At 51.7% G+C, this 22,598-nt stretch overlaps 1 protein-coding gene across 1 annotated transcript; it reads right to left on the reverse strand.

Annotated features, from left to right (window-relative positions):
* Positions 1-922: 922 nt before the first annotated feature.
* Positions 923-8,374, reverse strand: GPR78 (G protein-coupled receptor 78). Its single transcript, XM_025386314.1, has 3 exons — positions 7,120-8,374; positions 6,118-6,231; positions 923-1,657 (listed from the first exon to the last, which is right to left on the reverse strand). The coding sequence occupies exons 1-3, from the start codon at positions 7,785-7,787 to the stop codon at positions 1,348-1,350; spliced, it is 1,092 nt and encodes a 363-aa protein (XP_025242099.1). The 5' UTR covers positions 7,788-8,374; the 3' UTR covers positions 923-1,347.
* Positions 8,375-22,598: the final 14,224 nt, after the last annotated feature.

Raw genomic sequence — 22,598 nt, forward strand, 5'->3', positions numbered from 1 at the left:
CTGGCCTTGGGTGTAGGGTGTCACGATACAGGCTCCACGCCTGCAAGAGCCCACGGGTGAAGCCCATCAGAGAGTCCCATGAGGCAGGGGCCTGAGGTCTTGTAGTCCACCCTACCTCTGCAGGGGATGGCTCTGGGCCTTGAAGAAAACAGCAATGACAGAAGCTGAAGAGAGAATCGTGTCCATTCATTCACTCGCTCACTCATTTATACACACACCTCTCCACTGGGGGCCCATGTGCACTGTGTACCATTCTTTCCCTGAGCTATGAAATAGGACAGATGTGCACAAAAGTTCTCAACACTGTCCCATGGGGACATTCAATGTCATTGATGGTGGGTGTCCCCACCGAGGAATGGCACCCTGTGATTACTAAACTGGGGGTGATGCACACGGCTACTCAGGGACACTCCACCTTCTCTTGGCTCCCCCAGCACTGCTGCTGGGGAACAAGGGCCCTACCCATCCTGAGCCACCCTCTCTGGACACCTGGGCCCTAGCTACTACTTCAATCTCTTGACCATCTCAAGTCTAGGATCCAGAGGCCCAGAGGTGGCCTTCAGGGGCAGGAAGCAGAGGTCATGTGCTCTGATGATATCATCACCAGAAAAGGCTCTGAGCACACAGACTCCACATCCTCCCCAGTCAAGATGCCAAAGCCCTGGCAAACCACAGAAAAGGAGGCAGGAGACAGGCTCCACTGCTTGCCCACACAGGCAGTCACAGAGGACAGGCCTGGAGCTGGGGACCTCTAGGCTTCCAGAGATGGGCACGTCCCAGGGACCGCCTGTGCCTGCCGGGCCCTGACCACAGACTATCAGATGTGAGCTCTGGGAGCCCCCAACCAGACTCTGTCCCAGCATTTATCTCCCAAACCTGAGCAATGCTGAGAGCAAATCAGAACAATGCTAATAACCAGGTGGGAGTAACAGGTGTCCACCGGGGCTGCAGAAGAGACTCTGAGCAAGCGTGACCACCTCACCCACATGAACAGCAGTCACTCATAGGACGCCCACGGGTACCACGTGCCACACAAGACGCTTCCCTACCCACCGTCTGCAAGCATCGCCACGACCCCAGAACAAGGGCGAGGAAGCTGCGGCTCAGAAAGTAAGAACCGCTGTCCCCGGCTGCCGAGCAGCCAGGTGGCCGAGCCTGGAGCTCTCCTCCCCTGCTCCTGCTGTCCACACCCACATCTGGCCCTCTTCTCTTCCTCCTGTACTTCAGCCTCAGCTCAAAGTCAAGCCGCCGGTGTCTGGGGGTTCCCCAGTGGCGTTTCTGTGGCAGGGCCAGTGCCCTTTCCACAGGGTTTCTTAGAAGGTGGGGCGGATGAGCCCTGCCAGGCCCTCAGTGTGTCTGCTGCAGGCAGGAATCATTCTCTGCGCCCAGGGAGCTGTTGTGGGTGGACGCCGGGTGCGGGGTTCTCTTCAGCACCTGCTGCACCATGCTCGCCAGGTCCAGGGAGCTGTTGTGGATGGACGCCGGGCGCGGGGTTCTCTTCAGCAGCCGGCGTGCCATGCGGGCCAGGACTTGGCGGAACGACCGGCGGAGCAGAGAGTACGTGAATGGGTCGACCGCCGCCTTGCTGTAGGTCAGGCACTTGCTGAGGATGCCCCAGTGGGCGTTCACGGTGACGAAAGGCACGAGCTCCGCCAGCCTGTTGGGGAAGTGGAGCAGCTGACTCAGCCACAGTGACAGCACCCGCCACACACTCATGCTCCGGGACAAGGCTTCTGACCAGCGGCAGCACAGCCTGAGGTGGGGGCCACAGAGTCAGGACAAGTACACACCGCAGCCCTGACACTCACTAGCCAGGAGGCTCTGCGCCAGCACACTGAGCCTCGGTCTCCTCTTCCTAAAACGGGATTACAAGGCTGGGTCCTGGGACTGTGGAGCAAGCCGACATCAGCCTGCATACAGCAGGTACTCAGTAGTTGGCAGCACCGCCACCGTCACCCAGGCCTTCTCCCACCATCCTCACTCTCAGCTCAGTCTACCCACCTGCGTGCACACCTGCCGCGGACGCCTGCACACAGAACCAGCTACCGAGGGAGCCATTACCACTACCATGCTGCAGACTGAGACACCCCAAATGTGAGCACTGGGAGCCCCCAACCAGACTCCCCTCTGGCATTCATCTCCCAAACCTGGGCAATGTTGAGAACAAATCGGAACAACACTAATAACCAGGCTGGAGTAACAGGTGTCAACCTGGGCTGCAGAACAGACCCTGAGCAAGCGTGACCACCTCACCCACATGAATCGCAGTCACTCACGGGATGTCCTCGGGCACCATGCACCACGCAGGGTGCTTCCCTACCCACCCTCTCGAAGCGTCACTCAGAGAGGCTTGATGGCGTCTCTAGGACCATCAGGCATACAACTCCCAGAGGAAAGGCTCAGTCCCACATTCTGAGTCTGAGCCCAGTGCTTTTCTGAAATCAGACTAGAATTCAGAGTGGAAGGGACTGGGCTCTGCGTGGGGGAAAGCAGCAGGGGGCTGGGCCTCTGGGGACTTGGATGGACCCCTTCGCTCTCAGTACAGCCTGGGCTAGGGGCCACGGGGTCAGGACAAGGCTTCTGACCAGCGGCAGCACAGCCTGAGGCGGGGGCCACAGAGTCAGGACGAGGCTTCTGACAGCTGTCACAAGTGCATGTGCTGACCAGTGGCAGCCGTTCCGCTTCCCAGGTCCTGGCTTTGAACTAGGGCCCCCAAAAGCCAGGGCTTTCCCCATCAGCCTGATGACCCCCCAGGCGGTGAATTTCTGTCCCAGAATGTCCCACCCCCCACTCAGAAGGACTGCAGCCCTGTGATTTACAAGTTTGGTTGGGTCACTCATTAGTTTAGAGACCACCTGCTAACCACCCACAAACACAGCAGCTGCTGGGGTGCAGCAAGGATCAGACTGACTCCCTCCCTCCAGGGCACCCAGTCCAGCGGGGTGGGGATGAAGAGGCGGGCAAGCAGGCAGGCAGCCACCTCAAGCTGAGAAGCAGGGCCACAATGTGAGGACAGGGAGAGCTGAGGGGTGTGGCCAGAGGAGAGGCATCCAGAATCCAAAAATCAGAGCAGGGACACAGATCCAAGGCAGTCATGGCCCTAATCACCTACCCCAGGCTGAGGTGAGAATCCAGTTACAGTAAGCGACAGTCCGCAAAGGACTTTGCCACTGGCCAGCATATGCACATCAGGTACACTGTCACCCCCACGTCCACGAAGCCCACCATCAGGCATGGACTGGAGACTGGTCACAGCCAACCATCAGGCAAGTGGGAAGGAGGGTCCTATCGAAGGATCTGAGAAGCATGGCATTTCTTTCAGTCACTAGGGGACTGAGCTGCAGGTGAGTAAGAAAGCCACACATGGCAGAGTGTCTATCCCCTAGTTAAGCCACGGTGCAGGTGGAAGTCATGGAAACACCCAGCTGAGGCTGTGTCTGGAGTCACGCTGGGACCAGAAGTCGTGTGTCAACCACCAGCATTCCAACCAGCCACGACCCTGCGGAGAAGGGGGCTCGCTCACGTGTCCACTGATGCTCAGCACCTGGTGACCGTATCCATCTGCCCTCCCCGCACCCCCACAGTAGACCACAGACTCCACAAGGGAGGCTCTGTATCCCCAGCCTCCTGGTCTCACTGCTGCACACCCCAGGGACTTCATCTGCACCATGGATTAAGTCAGTAAAACTCAAGAGTGACAACCAAGAAACAAAAGAAAAATCCTATATTCTGCATCTCCTTTACCTACTTTATCCACATGAACTGGCTCAAGGTGACTTTGAGTTATTTCTAAGCAGATTAAATTCACCTTCAAGATGTCCACAGAAGAGTCTAACAATGCATCCCAGTTCTGAAAACAATTCCCAAGAGAAGAGCTCTGAAATATTTTTAGCAATTGCAGAACAATTGGAACGAGTGCACTACCTTCTAAGGGGCAGCAGGGACAACATGCTCCTGGATCTCTGACTTCCTGTGGGTTAAGCCAACTGCATTAGAACCTCATCCACACACTGGGTGGAAGCTCCGGCTGGAGCCTCAGGGCAATAACGGAGTGAGGTTCTGATTCGGTTCATTCCTATGATGTGAGAGGCGCCTGTCAGGCAAACCCTCCAAACTCTGATCCAGCTGTGCTGCTCCCAGGCTCCATCCCCCAAGGCCCCTCCCCCACTGAAACACCTGCCTGGTCTTGCTGACCTGCATCTTCCGCCATCAGAACCAAGAGGAGCCTGTGTTCCATTTGATTTTGTAACTGCAGGACCAGGCACAAAGCCCAGCACAGAGTAGGTGCTCATTAAATGTTTAGCGAGTGCGTGAAGAAATATGTATCCTCATTAATGCTATATTGTACCCACGTTTTTCACGGAGAAGAAAGCCTGAGCTGCCCAGATCCCAGAGTGGGTAACAGCATTGTGGAAACAATGCTGCAAAGGCAGGCTTCATGACTTTGTTTGGGATTCTTCCTTTTAACACTTGCGTGCACGCTCATCGCTATGCATGCTTACACACACGGTCAGGGCCTTGTACACATGTGGGAAAATAATGGTTACACCCATTAATCAACATAATATCATGGCTGAGTGAGCCAGTCTCATTCATTTAAAATTTCAAAACGAAATGCTGGAGCTCCGGAAATGTTAGCACTCACCTTCTACATGTATGTGCATACATGTGCATGTATGAATACACATATGAAACCTCCCAACATACACCTGCATGCATGAGCAGGCACATGGGCACACATACACACAAGCACAATAATCAGATAAATAGCTAGTTCCCAAGAGAAGGACGCCACAGTTTCTCCATCCACACTTGTGCCCATGAAGTTTCCTAAGAACCAGAGGCCTTTGCCAGGTTTTATGTGAGCAAGGAGGGTGCCTGTGATCCACAAGAAACCTGGCTCTCTGTCCCTAAGCCAGATGGGATCGGTGGCCAAGAGCTCCTGTCCCAAGTGCTGATTCCAAAGAGCTCAGAGGGAGCCTAGTAGGCAGGACAGAGCTGGTGCCACTCATCATGGGCACTCTGGGACCTCCCAGGTTCCTGGGACACAATTGTTGCCCCACACACACACAACATACCTAAGCACCCCAGTGACCTGGAAAGACAGGCGGGCATCCTGGACAGACCGGCAGACCTTGTGAGGCATTAGATAGCAACCCCGGGAGGACCCTACACAAACAGAGCCAGAATCCTGGTACCATACTCTCTGCTGGCTCCCTCCCCTGGGGTGGGGACCTGGGCCCCTTGAGGATGAGGGCCACGGACCCCTCCCGGGAGCTTCTTCCTTCAGGGCAGCCTCCTGCGGTGGCTCAACACATAGGGTGGAGACCTCCCAGCCAGCCTGAGTGCTGCAGAGGCCTGGCCAAAAATTTCATGGAGCTTCCAAGAAAGGCAAAACATGATAGCAAGCAGTCACCCTCTCTAATGAACAACTTGCCTCCCTCTAACCGTGTTGCCTTCCAGCAAGGCAGGGTGCACACATTTCCTTGAGTGGAGCTAAGGTAGTGACCAAGTGGCCAAGTGGGTGACCCAGGAACCCCGGAGGTAGAGACTGCAGACTCCCCTGCCCCTCAGCACAGCACTGGGACAATGGTACCAGCAGAACTTTTACCCACAATCTTTCCCAAATTACCTGTGACTCCAGGTAATTCTGACCTGACAAGCACTCAGGCCAAGGTCTCCAGGAAAGAGAGGAGCAAAGAGAACACTCACCTGGCAGCGTTATCGCCCTGAGGCTCCAGCGGGAGCTTCCACCCAGATTCCCGACTCCACACCCAGGAGATGCGGAGTCTAAGGTCTGGGTTAGTCCCAGGTCGCCTGATTTTGAAAGCTTCCTCGGTTTAAAGAGCCAGGTGCTGATTCACAGACCCCATATCTGCCTGTGCCTGGACAAGGCAAGTCTCCTCATTTATAGGACAGGATGGGGGCCAGTGCCAGCTCTCTCCAAGGGTCTTTCCCAGGAGCTGCCAGCACAGCCCCCAGCCCGTCAGGTGTGGAGGAGGGTCCTGTGGTGATGGCCACCTTCCCAATACCCAGCTGGGAGACCTCAGAGTCCTACTCAACTGAGGCCAAGCCCTCCCAGCTGTTCCCACGACAGGAGCCGGACTCGGGACCCACCTGGTCACGACATACGGGGCAAAGCAGATGAGGAAGCTCGCAATAGAGATGCCAATCTTCCTGGTGGCCCGGTGGCGGCGCCGCTTCTGCTGGATGAGGCAGCGCTGCCGCACACTGTGGGGACAAAGGACAGTGGTCGGGATGATGGCAGGGTGGGGACAGAGCCCAGGCCCAGAGCCCAGGGGCCGAAGTGAGGGCAGACAGGAGGGTTTCAGGATGTTTAGCCTGGAACCTCAAGAGGACAGAGGGATGGGGGAGAGAGAAAGAACAATGAAAAGAGGTAGGCTTGCTTTTTTGTAGGTGAAATAAAGGAAGACTGGAAAGAAGGGCCAGCTCCTCCTCCTTTCCCTCCGGCTCATCCTTCTCCACACAGAGGGAACTGAGGCAGGCCTGCTGATGGAGGGGCAAGGCTGGGGCCCTCAGGGAGGGAGAAGTCACCTGGTCTGCCCACCCTGGGAGCAGGAGAGCCTCTTGGGGGTTCTGTGGGGGGCCGAGGGCAAAAGGGGAACACCCTACGGGAGGTAATTTGGAACAATGGCAACACTAGCTAGAGATTCAGGAGACAAATCCTGCCAACTAGTGAGCAGAAAGCATGGGGGATGGACCGTGCTCAAGACGTGAAGCCCAGGGCCATGCAAGGGTACTGGGTCAGCAGCAGGCAGAAACAAGCAGATGCCTCAGACCCACAGCTACTCCATAGAAGGGGTGTGTCTGGCCGTCCACAGCAGAGCCCGCGGAACCCCTCCCGGAGACGCACACCCCACCGCTCTGCGCAAAGTTCCCTGTGCGCTGTGAGCACATATCCCAGGAGGCAGAGGCCCCCACGGTGTCTGCACCAATGAACCAACTGGAAACCCCCGCGAGCAGCATGCAGGGGCAGTGCTATGGCTGGTGAACTCTGGGCGGAGTAAAGGTGATGATGCCCACAGGCTACTCGAGCCAACTGCCCAGGGAGCACCTGAGTCCCTGGCCTGAGCCGGTCGGCATGCACTGGGCCAATACCTGGGGTGCAGGTCGGCAAGCAGCATGAGCGCCTTCATGGTAACGATGTCCATGCGCTGGCAGTGGCTGCGCGCCACCCGGTGCACCCGGAGCGAGGTGAGGCAGAGCACCGCCAGCGGCAGCGCGAAGCCCATGGCATGGAGTGTGGCGGTGAAGGCTGCGAAGCGCGGGCGCTCAGGCTCGGGTGGCAGGCGCAGCGAGCAGGACGCGAAGGCGCTGCTGTAGCCGAGCCACGAGCAACCAAGAGCAGCGACCGAGAAGACCAGCGACTGTCCCCAGGTACAGCCCAGCAGCAGGCCGGCATCGCGCGGTCGCAGGCGTCCAGCGTAGCGCAGCGGGAAGCCAACAGCCAGCCACTGGTCTGCGCTCAGCGCCGCCACGCTCAGCGCCGCGTTGGACGCCAGGAAGGTGTCCAGGAAGCCGATGGCTTGGCACGCGCCGGGCGCCGACGGTGGCCGCCCGCGCATCACACCAAGCAGCGTGAAGGGCATGTCCAGCGCGGCCAGCAGCAGGTGGCCCAGCGACAGATTCACCAGGAGGACGCCGGAGGCGCGAGTGCGGAGCTTAGAGCTGTAGGCGCAACAAAGCAGCACCAGTGCGTTGGATAGCAGCGCCACAGCCAGCACCATCACCAGCAGCCCCGCCAGCAGGGTCTCGCCGAGGCCCATGGCGCTAGCGTCTCTGCAGGCACCCTGAGGTTCTCATGGCTCTTCTTCGGGCGCGGGCCTGAGAAAGTGCGGCGATGGAGTGGCTGAGCGGCACGCCCACAGCTTCTGGGAGGTGCAGACCCGGCCGGCAAGGCCCAGAGCGGCGCGAGGAAAGCTGCCGCAAGTGCGCTGTCCGGGATACCCGGGCGGAGGGCGTTGCTCTTCCGAGCGGGAGCAGCCCGGGGCCGCCCTGGAGGCAGCGCAACCGCGGTGCTGTCCAGGGTGCTGAATGCGCTCACCGTCCCAGCAGGACTGTCCTGAGGCTGAAGCGAGGCATGGGGGCGCGGGGCGTAGGGGCGAGGGAGGTCTCTTTGCTGACACTGTATCTTTTCTTCTTCCCTCCTTGTAGCATAGCAGGATGGGACTCTGGGCTCTTCTGCTCTGGGCCAGGTCTGTCCCTGCCCTGGTCACACCTCCAGCCGAGCCTTCCAGCGCTGGTTCATGCGCAGTTGAGACGCCAGCGAGAGCCACTAGGTGGATCCTAGGCTGCACAGCCCTCACCACGCCTCTGCCCCCAGGCTCTGGCACCAAACCGGAGCGACCTGGTGGCTTATAGGGGCGGTAGGGGCGGTGGGGGCAGGAATGAAGTGGTGAGAAGCTGTGCAGGCGGGGCAGAGGGAGTGACGGGGCGGGGGCGGGAGTTGCCCTCAGGACTTCCCTCCCATCCCCCAGCCTCAGCCCAGGAATTGTGACTGCATTGACGGTTTGCTGAAGCAAGAAGGGCGACAAGAAGTGGAAACAAGGTTGAGTGGAAACATGGGGGAAGGAGAGAGAGGAAGAAGAAAAAGCAAAGAGGAGAAGAGGAAGTGGGGGGAAGAGGGAAGAGCAGAGAAAAGCAACAGAGGGAGAGACAAAGAAGGGGGCCCCTTGAGAGGACCCACCCAGAACGGGGTGCCGTACAGAAATGCCTGTCCTTCGTCTGGCTCCTGGAGCCCCGCGGTGCGAGGTGCGTACCTCTCCCACCTCTGCCATCCCCTGTGATGGCTTCTGAGCCTTCTCATCCGGTGGGAGTCTTCCAGTCCATTCGTGGCCAGTTGGCAGGACAAGGATATGGTGAAGGCTCCTGGAAGCTGCTTCTTCCAGGAAGCTTTTTGACATTTTCTCCCCAGTGGCAGCCACAACATGACAGAAATGAAGGGCAGACCATTGCCCACCCCTCCCCACACCCACCCTCACCTGCAGGCTCTGCCAGCCCTTTCTGAGGGACAAAGGGTGGCTGTGGGGTGGGGGTTCACCCGTGGGCCTCTCTTGTACCAGTGCTGCAAAGTGGCCAGGGGAAAAGCCACAAGTGTACAACTGGCCTCCTGCAGCACCCCCGGCTGTGTGCCTTGGGCACATTACTCAAACCCCTTGGGCCTCACTGTCAGATTCTCATCTGTCAGGTGGGGATATTAATAGCTAGCAATAGCATCTGCCTGTGGTGGTTGCTGTTAGGGTTAAATTGGCCAACATGCACAAAATGCTGAGAACATCCCAACAGGCAGTGAAGGATCAGAACAAAGTCAGCCTTTATTAAGGGGCCCATCTTATAGCTGTGCAAAAGAAGTTTCATTCAAGTGTCTGTGCCAAGTCCCCATAACTGCAAGCCAGGAGTGCCGAGATTCATACCTCAGTCCTTCTGGCTCTAACTCCAATGTCCTTGTCATCCAGAGAGGCCATCACATCAGCTCCAAGCCATTGCCATCCATCAAATGCAGTGGCTTTCTCTCTCCCCATTTCTCCCTGGCACCCCCACCAAACTGCTTTCAATTTTCACCAAATTAGACCTTGCCTGAAGCCAGAGCAGCCATGTCAAAGTTTTCCTGACATGGCCAGGAAGAGTGGGCCACTCTGAAGCTTCTGCAGGTCAGGCAAGGTTGCAGGGGAATAGCTTGGACAAAGTGACTGTGATGGTGGCGGCTTGACAGCAGGGGCCTCCCCCAACCCCTCCAAGGCTTCTGAGTGACCGTGTGCAGCTCTGGGGAGCAGTGGAGGTGCCAGGTGACTTCATGGGGAGACTGGTCTAGCCACTCACCGAAGCCTGTTATCTCTCAGCTACTCCAAAGGGAGACAATTCCACTTGCAGGGGAGCAGAGAGCATCTCTTCTGAGACATGAGTGTGGGGAAGCGCCACCAGCCTGTATTATGAAAGGCAGGCCATTCGCTCATCTGCAAGGATGTACTGGGCACCGGCATGAATGAGAAAATGTGTGCGGTGAGATCTCTGGACTCTGGTGGGAGCACCTTGATAGGTCTAGGTCTGTTCTGTTTGCTGCCCTCCCCAAAGCCCCAGCACTCCTGGCCTCAGATCTTGCCAGCCTGGCTGCCCCCCTTCCCTGGGTGGTAGGAGGTGGTTTTGAACCCTGTGGTCTTCTCAGTATACTATCATTTAATCTTCTTACACTCAAATCTCATTCCTGATGAAAAATTTAAATCCTCTGTAGGGTGAAATGCTGGACCTAATCCATTTATCTTCCAAAAAGAAAAAGTATATTAAAATATTAAAAATTTTCACCACTTCTTTAAAACATAAGGCAGTACTCCTGACTATGCCATCCTGCCCATTCTTGCTGAGATACGCATTGCAACAATGAAGTTCAGGATTGGTTCCCAAAGGCTCCTCCCCTGCCTAGTGATAGTTAATGGTTCCCCATTGCCTATGAAATTCCTTAGTGGCCCCTCCAAGTCTACCTAAATCTGGTCTCCGCCACTCATGCTGGGCCCTTTGCTGTTGCTGTCACTCACACACACAAAGACACACACATACACACAGGCAGGCACACGCATGCGCGCACACACACGCACACAGCATTTAGCCACATCTCCATTACTCATCACCCATGCACTTAACCCACACGACCTGACTTTGTCTGTGTCGCTGACTTGGCCTGAACGCCCTCTCTGCACTTTCCTTCTCATCTACTCCTCCTCTAAGACAAAGCTCTGCTAAGCCTTCCCCTGTCAGCCAGGGAGAGCCACACCTCCTCAGAACACCTGCCGAGATTTTCATCTCAGCCCCAGTAGAAGTGCTGGGCTGAGATGAAGTGCAGAGGCTGAGATGCCTCTGCTGCTTAATGCAAATGGCTTAATTGTTACCTCATCTGAAAAACAGGGGCAGGAAGACCCATCTTCGAGGGGTGCAGTAAGAATTAAATAAGGTTACATTCAATAAAAGAAATAAGCTTAGTACTAAAATAAGTTTAAATGAAATCAAATGAGCTCAGTTAGCCATTATTCTTTTCCCTCCTTTCTCATTTTTCCTCCCCAGTTGCATGTAACAAGCTGTCGGTGTATATCCGTGGAAATGAAGTTGTCATTAGTGACAGCACTTCAACATGATGTAATTGATACAATTCACTTGTCTCACAAAACAAGCTTGTTATTTCTCTTGGGGGGCCAGGGTGGTTGTGTTGATCAGATCTGACTTTGTCCACATCTTATCTCTGCTCAACAAAGTGAAGGAATCAAGCCTTGTGTGATCCCTACAGTCTGCTGTGTCCAGCACGTTCTCTTGTACATGCTGGGTACCCAGTACATCCTTGCAGATGAGTGAATGGCCTGCCTTTCCATAATACAGGCTGGCAAAGCTTCCCTGCGCTCATGTCTCAGAAGAGATGCTCTCTGCTCCCCTGCAAGTGGAATCGTCTCCCCGTGGAGTCATTGAGAGGTGATGGGGCTGCTGTGAGTGGCTACACTAAAGTCTCCTTCTGAAGCCACCTGACACCTCCACCACTCCCCAGACCTGCACACACATGGTCACTTAGAAGCCTTGGAGGGGCTGGGGGAGCCCACTGCTATCAAGCCCCGACTGCAGGAAAGCATCTGGAAGGAACAATCTGGCATATTAACAAAAATGATTGCTCATAGACAGGTGGAAAAGGGAAAGGAGGAAGATGGAAAGACAGGGAAATGAATGAAACTCCCAACAACAGGAAGGCAGCAAGTGTGTGATTCTATTCCCCTAGAGCATAGCACTGCACCACCATTAAAAAGCAGGTGCCGGCCGGGCACAGTGGTTCATGCCTGTAATCCCAGCACTTTGGGAGGCCAAGGCAGGTGGATCAGGAGTTTGAGACCAGCCTCACCAACATGGTGAAACCCTGTCTCTACTACTTAAAAAAAAAAAAAAAAAAGTACAAAAATTAGCCGGGCATGGTGGTGTGCACCTGTAGTCTCAGTTACTCAGGAGGCTGAGACAGGGGACTCGCTTGAACCGGGGAGGCGGAAGTTGCAGTGAGCTGAGATTATGCCACTATATTCCAGCCTGGGTGACAGAGCAATATTCCATCTAAGAAAGAAAACAAAACGAAAGGAAAGGAACGGAAGGGAAGGGAAGGGAAGGGAGGGAGGGAGAGAGAGGGGGGAGGGAGAGAAGGAGAAAGAGAGAGGGAGGGAGGGAGAGAGAGAGAGAGGGAGGGAGGGAGGGAAGGAAGGAAGGAAGGAAGGAAGGAGAAAGAAAGAGAAAGAGAGAAAAGCAGATGTCCCAACGACAAATCCCACTGTGGACTGTTTAGTGGAAACCACTGAGAACTCTGGGACCTTGACTCTGAACAAGGCGCGGAAGCACCGGAAGCTGATGCCAGGCTGCCAGTCACAGTTGACAATGGCTGATGGAGCTAGGAGTGGTTGGTTGTTTCTCTGTGTCTTTACACTTTCCTGTCACTTTTACAATTTCTGTGAGAGCATTTCGAAAAGCAGAAAATCACTCAGGAAGAAGAGCCTAGATCAAGCGCTCCATTTGGAGGCCTCACCATCATTACTCGATTTAATTTTTGTTTTCCTGCCTTGGAGCATCTTAGTTTTGTAAAATCCCAGTAGAAATTATCTTCCCAGGAGAAGGGAGGAACAGTGGAGGGGGGAAGAGCGAGAGAGAGAGAGAAAAGGGGGGAGGGAGGGAGGGGGAGAGAGAGAGAGAGAGAAAGAGGGAGAGAGAGAGGGATCACGAGCATGGAATTCCTTAGAATAGCAGAGGTAGGAAGGTGTTACAGCTGGCAATATTATCCACACACTTAGAAATCACACACGCCCTCAGCAGCAACACATTCCCGCTCATTCCTCAATGAAACACGGAAGAGTCCCTCAGTGCCTTGGAGCCGGGACCTGTGACTCCAGGGCAAGGCAGATCTGTCCCTGTCTTCTGGGAGTTCATGGGCCGGGGGCTGAGGGCAGGTCAGAAACTGGGCATGACTCCCCCAGGTATGACTGAGGCTGGAGCAGGGGGAGGCTCCGGACTCTGGGGGACCCTCGGGTGGCACCTGACCCAGCCTGAGCAAGAGAATTTTGAAGGACAGCAGAGTTTGACAAGAAGGGACGAGTAAGAGACAATCAGATGGTAAGGAGGAGGAAGGGGTCGGTGGGAAGCAAAGTTCAAGGTTATGGACTATGGCCAGGGCAACTCCTAAAAAACCTGGAATGTCAGGCGAAGTGAGTTGGGATTCGTTCCAGAGGTTGTGGGATGTCAGCAAAGGCTTCTGGCAGGGGCTGTGTCCCAATCTTTCAGTCTGGCAGCCCTGGAGGCCTTTGGGGTCTTGGTTAGTACAGCCTGAACTCCTGCTGCTAAGAAGCTCTTAGCTGGGAAGGACCAGCTCTGCACTGGCCCCACCCTGTGCCAAGAACCTCCAGAGGAGGAAGGGGTTGGCGGGGGATGGTCCTAGAGTCTCAACTGAAGATCACCAAACAGCCTGGAGCCCTGCCTGCCTGACCACCTGCATGGGGTCCCTTTATCCTCAGAGACAACCCCGCAGCCCGGGCATCATGCTGGGCCACTCACCTGGCCTCCTCTCCTCCTGAAGCACCTGCAACTCTGGAAACTTGTTCCCGGAGGCAGCCCCAGTACAGGGAGCCAGCCAGGCCCCTCGGGCTGCTCTGACCCAGGGGTGGCCCACCGTGGCAAGCCTCCTGCAACAGGAGGCTGAGGAGGGAGGCCCCAGCCTCAGTCAGATGGAAGACATCGGGATGGAAAGAATCCGCAGCCAAGGTGAGAGCGTCTCCCGATACTTGGAAGAAAACTCTGGCACTAGGAAGGAAAAGGGTTCCGGCTGAGGAGACATTCGGGCCTGGGTTCAGATTCTACACCTTCTCTTCTGAGCAGTATGGCCTCATCCTCCCTGAGCCTCAGTTTCCTCATCTACAGCATGGGAACTCAGGAGCTTCCCCACAGGGTTGGTATGAGGATTAAAAGGGGCATGAGTTGCTAGGCACAGTGGCTCACGCCTGCAATCCCAGCACTTTGGGAGGCTGAGGCGGGCGGATCACTTGAGCCCAGCAATTTGAGACCAGCCTGGGCAACATGATGAAACTCCATCTCCAGAAAAAAATATAAAACTTAGCCAGGCATGGTGGTGCACAGCTGTGGTCCCAGCTACTCAGGGGAGTAAGGTGGGAGGATCACTTGAGCCCAGGAGGTAGAGGCCGCAGTGAGCCGAGATCACACCACTGCACTCCAGCCTGTGCGACTGAGCTAGACCGTCTCTTTCATCCAGGCTGGAGTGCAGTGGCACGATCTTGGCTCACTACAACCTCCGCCTCCCGGGTTCAAGCAATTCTTCTGCCTCAGCCTCCTGAGTAGCTATCATTACAGACATGCACCACCACGCCTGGCTAATTTTTGTATTTTTAGTAGAGACGGGGTTTTGCCATGTTGGTCAGTCTGGTCTTGAACTCCTGATCTCAGGTGATTCACCCGCCTTGGCCTCCCAAAGTGCTGGGATTACAGGCGTAAGCCACTGCACCTGGCCCCCAAAAAACATTTTTTAATAAATAAAAGAGGCATGAGTGTCACAACCGCCCCCACGGTGGTCACCTGGAAACGCCGATGCTCAGACGGTGCCACCTGTGGTGCCCTCACAGAGGGGCTGCAGCCAGGACAAAGGAGACCCGTGGGCATCACTTCACCCACTTATTCCGCCAGTGCTTTCTCCTCTTATGTGCCAGGGCTGAGCCAGGAACTGGGAGGTTGGTGGCTGCCTCTACACCCAGGGTGGAGCAGGGGCCTGGAGAGAGGGGTGCAGGTAAGGTGGAGCAGGCCACAGAGGAGAGGCCTTCAGCTCACTGGGCGGTCAGAACAGCCTAAGAGATAGGCTCTCCCCCAGGTTCAAATCCCTCCCCTCTTCCCCTCCTCCACTGCCTCCTGGATGTGAGTGGCCTCGGGCAGGGAAGGTGACCATCTTTCTGCCATCTTCTTATCTTTAGTGTGGGAAGAACCTTCTCCTGTCTCTTATGGACCCCTAGGCACAGTAGGTGTGACATTTACCATGAGAACAGTTAGGATTCTCACTCAGTGGAAGGTAAGGGAACCCACGGTGTGTCTTTAAGTAGGAATCAAGAGACAGAGGGGCCCTCCATGGCCACAAGGGCCGACTGCTTGCTTGGGGCTGAGGCTGTGGGTCCCCGCAAGGTGCGCCTCCTCCACCCAGGACATGGCAGGCCCTGTCAGAGCAGAAACCGCCTGCATTGTGGTTCCAGGGAAGAAGCTGAACAGTGGACCTAGGTGGCACACACCTGTGGTCCCAGCTACTCTGGTAGGCGGGAGGATCACTTGAGCCCAAGAGTTCAAGGTTGCAGTGAGCTATGATTGCACCTCTGCACTCCAGCCTGGGAGACAGAGCGAGACTGTGGCTCAAAAATGAAGAAAAAAAGAAAGAAAAGAAAAGAAAATCGGTTGAAACTGTGAAGAAAGAGGTTGGGGAGAGGATGTGTGAAGCTTCCCAGAAAAACTTCAACCTGAGTTTAGTCTTCACGGGAATAAAATTTTAAATAAACAGTCCAGTTGTTCATTTGTTCATTCAGGAAATGTTGGTTGTAGGTCTGAAGACAAGACAGATAAAACCAGGGCTTGTCCTACAAGGTAGGGTCCAAATGGGCCTTGTGATATAAACCTGTGAAATGCACCTCTGAGGAGTCTGGAAGGAGCCCATCACACACCTGGTCTGGACAGGACACACAACCCGGGCACAGGCAGTGCCACCTTTGGCAAAATTGTTTCCAGACATCGCAGGTAATGGTAACACAGTTATGACCTCCACCAGGAATCATTCTCATGATATTGGGAGCAGCCAACACTTATGGGGAGGTCTTCCCATGCATCACCTCCTCCATCTTCCCAGCAACCCTGTGAGGTGTGGACTCCACCCACCCAGTTCCTGTGAGCCGCATCTACTCACCACAGCTTACATGCAATGACCAGATGAAGATGCAAGGCAAACATTATAAACAGCTCTTAGAGAGCACTGGACATTTCAACTGATTAACCCCATCTGATAAGCACCCAAACAATGAGGCAGGTATTTTCCCTCTCAACTGGAGAAACTTGCCCACAGAGAGACCAGGGGGCTGGTCTGGGGTCACAGAGCTGAAAGGAGCCTGAACCACCCCCACTGTTGGACTCCAAGCCCTGGACCCTGCCCTCTGGCGCCAGCTGGAATCCGGGCAGTCATTAGGTGGGCCCTGCCCACCCTCCATGCTGGTGGCCAAACTGGGAATTCCAGTTGCTGAATTGCAGTTAAGTTTCCTGGAGAGAACTCAAGGTCTCCCTGTCACTCTGCACAGCACTCATTATTTCTGCTTCAGCCACTGTTGGGCATGTCCCCCACATTTTTTCAATTCTTTGCCAGACAGATACAAGGAGACACCCCAGCCAGAAGGCCTGTCCCATGGCCTCCATAACTGGCCCAAAGAGGACACCAGGATGAGGTGGTGGATAATTAAAACCCGTATAATGACTGCATGAGTCAGGCCTAATTACACTCTGCACTGTGGCTGGTGACTCAGGGGTGCCTATGGGAGGCAGAGCACCATCTTCTCTAGCCAGCATCTGGCAAAGTGGTCCCAATCCTGGCTCAGACACTGGGTCACTGCATGACCTTGGACAAGTCACTTCATCTCTCTGCATCTCAGTTTCCTCTTCTTCAAGACAACAGGAGCCATCTGCTTAGATTGTCGGGGGTGGCAGGAGGAGATAAAACAAGTTGGAAGCAGCCCAGGCTAAGCATACAGCAAGTGCTTACTAAGTGTCCCATGCTATGGAGCTGCAGCTAAGCATACAGCAGGTGCTTACTAAGTGCCCTATGGTATGGAGCTGCAGCTAAGCATACAGGAGGTACTTACTAAGTGTCCCATGTTATGGAGCTGCAGCTAAGCATACAGCAGGTGCTTACTAAGAGTCCCATGGTTATGGAGCTGCAGCTGGGCTGCCTCAGTCACTGAAGGCCAAAGTCACCAGTGGAATTTGGAGATGTGTCACACTGTTGAGTTGGTTCACTGGATGCATAAAGCAACATACTCAGCCCCTTGGTTACTGTTATCTGTAACAGCCAAACTGGAAGTCAGATGAAATGTTGGGCCTGGGGTGGGGAGCCTTGAGGCTGGACCAAACTCAGACGTGGTCTGTCTGGACTCAGATCACCAGCCTCAAAGCTATCCACAAAAGGAAAAATTAGGCCAGGGCAGCAGAAAGTACCTCTGAGACCTGCGGGCACCAAGAAGACAGTCCATGCGGAGAAAGGGAAAAACCAACTAACTCTGAAACCCAGAGGGTGTGGTGTCAAGGAACTGTTCCATTTTACAGATTGGTGTCATCAGCTTCCTGCACAACTTTTACTAAAATGGTTGTGAGAGTAACTACTTCATGGACAGTATCTTTAATTTTAAATGCTACAGAATGAAAGGGCACGTTTGGGTTGATGCAGGACACACAGCTCACTCCTGAGCACTCCCTGATCAGTATATGTGATCCAGCTGCACAGGCGGTTATGCCTGAGGGAACGGCCGGCCTGGAAGACTGGATGAAAACCACCATAGAGTCTGTTTACCCTGAGAAGGGGACTGCCCAACTGTTGCTATAAATGCCAACTGGAGCGCCCCAGATGAAGCAACTGATATGCTTCGTATGCAAGCTGCAAGCCATTTAGGACTGGCTTTATGATGACCAGGATATGCACCCATAGAATATGCCTATTACCCAGGTCATGGTAAATGCTGTGGTTAAGGGGGTCCCTCCTATGTGGGCACCCCAGGTGACATTACTCCTACAGAATCAAACAACAATTTAAGAAGTTCTCTCAAATTTGTTGTTGTAGGGCTGGGCATGGTGGATCACACCTGTTATCCCAGCACTTTGGGAGGCCAAGGCAGTTGGATCATTCGAGGTCAAGAGTTCAAAACCAGCCTGGACAACATGGTGAAACCCTGTCTCCACAAAAGATAATTTTTTTAATTTGTTGCAGCTTTCTTTCATATCCTAAGAAAGCATGAGGATAATTACGTTTAAAAAAAAATGGGAAAGCCAAAAACATGCCAGGTTTTCTAGTACTCCAGCTGGTTACATATGATGGTCTGTTCTTGTGCAGATTTTAAACTGATAGGCAAATTTCATCAAGAAAAATTCAGAGCTCAAAGTTGGACCTGCAACTATAGGGTACCTAAGTTCTCTGCCTATTTCTCTATTTTATTTTCTACCTGCTTTAAGTCTGCTATTAACTTTCTACTGGTGTTGAGATAAAAACCAGTTGGCATTTGGTTTTTTTGTTGTTTTTTTTTTCTTTTTTTTTTTTTCGCATACTCGTGAGTTTGTATTGATATCTCACGGCTAGAGTTCTGAAGTAAAAGCTACAGGATCTTTGTATATATGTATGCGTATGCTTAAATGTGTTTACATGTGTGTACGTGTGCTATGGTCACAAGTTACCAAATTGGCTTAAAAATAAAAGTACTCATAAATTAAGTAATAAGCCCTAATGCTTTTCAAGTTAATGTGACTTAAGTAAATCTTTTATAAATAAGCTGGCTTTAAAATTATTAGTAAAATAGGCTGGGCGCGGTGGCTCAAGCCTGTAATCCCAGCACTTTGGGAGGCCGAGACAGGTGGATCACGAGGTCAGGAGATCGAGACCATCCTGGCTAACACGGTGAAACCCCGTCTCTACTAAAAAATACAAAAAATTAGCCAGGCGAGGTAGCGGGCGCCTGAAGTCCCAGCTACTCCGGAGGCTGAGGCAGGAGAATGGCGTAAACCCGGGAGGCAGAGCTTGCAGTGAGCTGAGATCTGGCCACTGCACTCCAGCCTGGGTGACAGAGCGAGACTCCGTCTCAAAAAAAAAAAAAAAAAAAAAAAAATTATTAGTAAAATAAAATTAGAGATGTCTTCATAATTATCAGCATATTTTAATGTCTAAATTTATTGATCAAACAGTTTTATATTTATCTCTGCTAGATATTATAAGGTGTCAAGGTTTAGCATGAAGGCTATAAAACTATAAATCCAGCCTGAAGTCAAATGACCCTTGAATACTTGTTGATAAGTAGAGTATTTAATATTGTTTATTAAATGAAAACAGCTAAATCCTGAGTTATTGGCAAAAATCCCATTTATTTAACCTTAAGGTTCTCACTTAAGTAAACGCCTGATATTCACAGGCTATAAAAATGGTTAAAACAGGAAAATAACTTTAAATAACGACTATCCCAGTTTTCATAAGTAATCTAAGTAAACTCTTAAAAATAAAAATACGGTGGCTCACGCCTGTAATCCCAGCACTTTGGGAGGCTGAGGCAGGCATATCACGAGGTCAGGAGATCGAGACCATCCTGGTTAACATGGTGAAACTCCGTCTCTACTGAAAAACTACAAAAAAATTAGCCAGGCGTGGTGGCGGGTGCCTGCAGTCCCAGCTACTCAGGAGACTGAGGCAGAAGAATGACGTGAACCCAGGAGGCGGAGCTTGCAGTGAGCTGAGATAATGCTACTGCACTCCAGCCTGGGTGACAGAGCGAAACTCCATCTCAAAAAAAAATTTAAATATAAAAAATAATAAAATTAAAATATAAAATATAAATAAAAATAACTAATTAGATAAATGTAATAGAATAAATACCTATAAGTAAGCTGGGTGCAGTGGCTCACGCCTATAATCCCAGCACTTTGGGAGGCCAAGGTGGGTGGATCACCTGAGAGCAGGAGTTCAAGACCAGCCTGACCAACATGGTGAAACCCCATGTCTACTAAAAATGCAAAAAATTAGACATGGTGGTGCATGCCTATAATCCAGCTACTTGGGAGACTGAGGCAGGAGAATCACTTGAACCAGGGAGGAAGAGGTTGCAGTGAGCCAAGAATGTGCCACTGCACTCCAGCCTGGGCAACAGGGTGAGACTGGGTCTCAAAAAAAACTTATAAATAAATTTACATATAATTAAGAATCTAAAGTCATATTACATATTCATTAGTTTAAAAAATATATTACAAAAAACATTTTTCAAAAAAATGTGTTATTAAAAGGAAAATAATTTTTGTCTAATTCAAAGGTTATTTATGAAATGAAGTAAAAAGAACCAGTAAATAAGAGAGATGTAAAGAAGGTTATACATACAAGGAGGCATTTTTGGCAAGAAAAAGAAAAATAATTTTATATGAGAAAAAAATCTTGTATGATACATTTTTGTCCTGAACTAAAATGATTGTTTTTTTAAGAAAAAGAATGTTTAGGACAAAGCAGGAAGTTCAAGCATATCATAAATGGTTTGTGCAAGTCCTAATAAGGTTTATAAAAAGAGAATTTATATATATATGTGTGTGTGTGTGTGTATGTGTACATATATACATAAACTTTATGTGATTAAATTGCCTATAATTAAAAGGAGATTATGTATAATAATCTTTCTACAGATTGGGCCTTGATATTAAAAATGCACTAATGCAGCCTGGCCAATGTGGTGAAACCCCATCTCTACTAAAAATACAAAAATTAGCCAAGTGTGGTGGCAGGCGCCTGTAATCCCAGCTACTCAGGAGGCTGAGGCAGAAGAACTGCTTGAACCTGGGAGGCGGAGGTTACAGTGAGCTGAGATCGCACCACCGCACTCCAGCCTGGATGCCAAGAGCAAAACCCTGTCTCAAAAAGTAAAAGAATGCACTAATACACTAAAGAACTGGTTAGAACAAATTTTTCTTAAAGTATTTACTTATTATTAATAAAATTGCAAGAGATTTTAATTTTTAACCCAAAAGTTCAGCTTTTACTGCATGTTGCTCATAAACCAAAAATAAAATTCTAAGCCTCCAGCTGATGGACCCCCGACCCCTAGTCAGTGAAGGGCATTCCAGCGAAACCTGAAAAACTAGCACAGGCCATGATGAAAAGCGTGTTGGACATGCCTCAGTATACTCTCCTCCCTTTGGAATTCAAGCACTGCTAACCAGCATTAACAGTAAAACAGAGACTTAAGAAGGACAGAACGGACTCTTTGTAGCAATAAGACACTAAATTCCAACCTGACGCCAGCCTAGCATCACATGAGAAATAGCAGGCCCTGGAAGAAACTGGAGTATTTTGCCACAAAATACATTCCTTTGACATATTTTGAAATGGCCCTACAAAGCTGTCTCTGGTGGAGAAAATCTGCAACCTGCAGAGAATCCTCTCCCTTCCCAGATCTTTTCCCTGATCCAGGAGAGAATTAGCTAAGAGTCTGGCACCTTTTTATGTCTGATCAGAGCTCTGAAGCCTGCTACCTGGAGGCTTCATCTGCACCATAAAAATACCTTGGTCTCCAAAATCCCTTAGCTTAACCCAGACATTCCTTTCTATTGATTCTAGGTCTTTAAATCATAATCCCAACTGTTTAAACCAATTGCCAATCAGAAAATCTCTGAATCCACCTAGGATCTGGAAGCCCTCACTTGCAGAGCTCCTGCCTTTCCAGACTGAGCCAATGTATACCTTCTATGTATTGACTGACATCTGCCTGTAACTTCAGTTCCCCCTGTGAAAGGAAATTAAATTTTGGGATCCCCAAGCTCATTTAGCCAAAGGGAAGAGTCAAGCTGGGAACTGGGTCATGCAAACCTGCCTCCATCATTTGGTTTCTGAATAAGATGGCTACAAGATGAAAAGCTACCTGCCTGCCCTATATTTGGCCCAGAAGTAAATTCCTAGTGAGCTGTTAAAACTTCATCATGGCAATGCAAATTGATAGCTTATCTTTACAGGTATAGTCATCCTGCCCACCCCCCTGCCACTGCCAGACCAAATGCATATCTGATTGCTCCCCTACTGCTTTTGTTGGTGTTCTCTTATGTAAAATGCACATTCCCCGTGTTTTCCCTTTGACCCTTTTTTTAATGTGAAAACTGTGTGCTTCTCAATATCCCACCCTTTCTCCTTTAAATTTGGAGCCCTCAAAATATCTTCAGAGAAAGGCATAGACGTGTCTCCCAGGCACATCCTTAAGGTCGGCAAATAAATCTCCTAAAATGATTGAGACTTGTCTCGTCATTTTCTCCGACTGACACCCTAAAATGCATAAAATCAGACTGTAAGCCAGCCACTTCAGGCAGGTGTTCTCAGTGCCTCCTGGGGCTGTGTCAAGGGTCATGATCCTCACATCTGGCTCACAATACACCTCTTTAAATATTTTACGGACTTTGACTCCTCATCGACATGCTATTTTCAGCTTTCTCTCCCATTTGAGAAGGTCTGAGATAATCTCTCCCCTTCAACTTTTTTCTCAACTCCTCTCACTTTTTTCCTCAGATTCTAACTATTGTTTGTGATCTGATGCTAAAGATTTTTATCTTAAACGTCTAAAGGTAATTTTCTTTCTTTTTTTTTTTTTTTTTTTTTTTTTTACAAAATCTCACTCTGTTGCCAGGCTGGAGTACAGTGGGACGATCTTGGCTCACTGCAACCTCCGACTCCCTGGTTCAAGCGATTCTCCTGCCTTAGCCTCCCAAGTAGCTGTTTTGACTTGCAAGGTCATCTAACTGGATTTCCCGCAGGGAAAAAAATCACACTGCAG

This window comes from Theropithecus gelada, chromosome 5, assembly GCF_003255815.1.
Source record: "Theropithecus gelada isolate Dixy chromosome 5, Tgel_1.0, whole genome shotgun sequence".
Classification (NCBI taxonomy): Eukaryota; Metazoa; Chordata; class Mammalia; order Primates; family Cercopithecidae; genus Theropithecus; species Theropithecus gelada.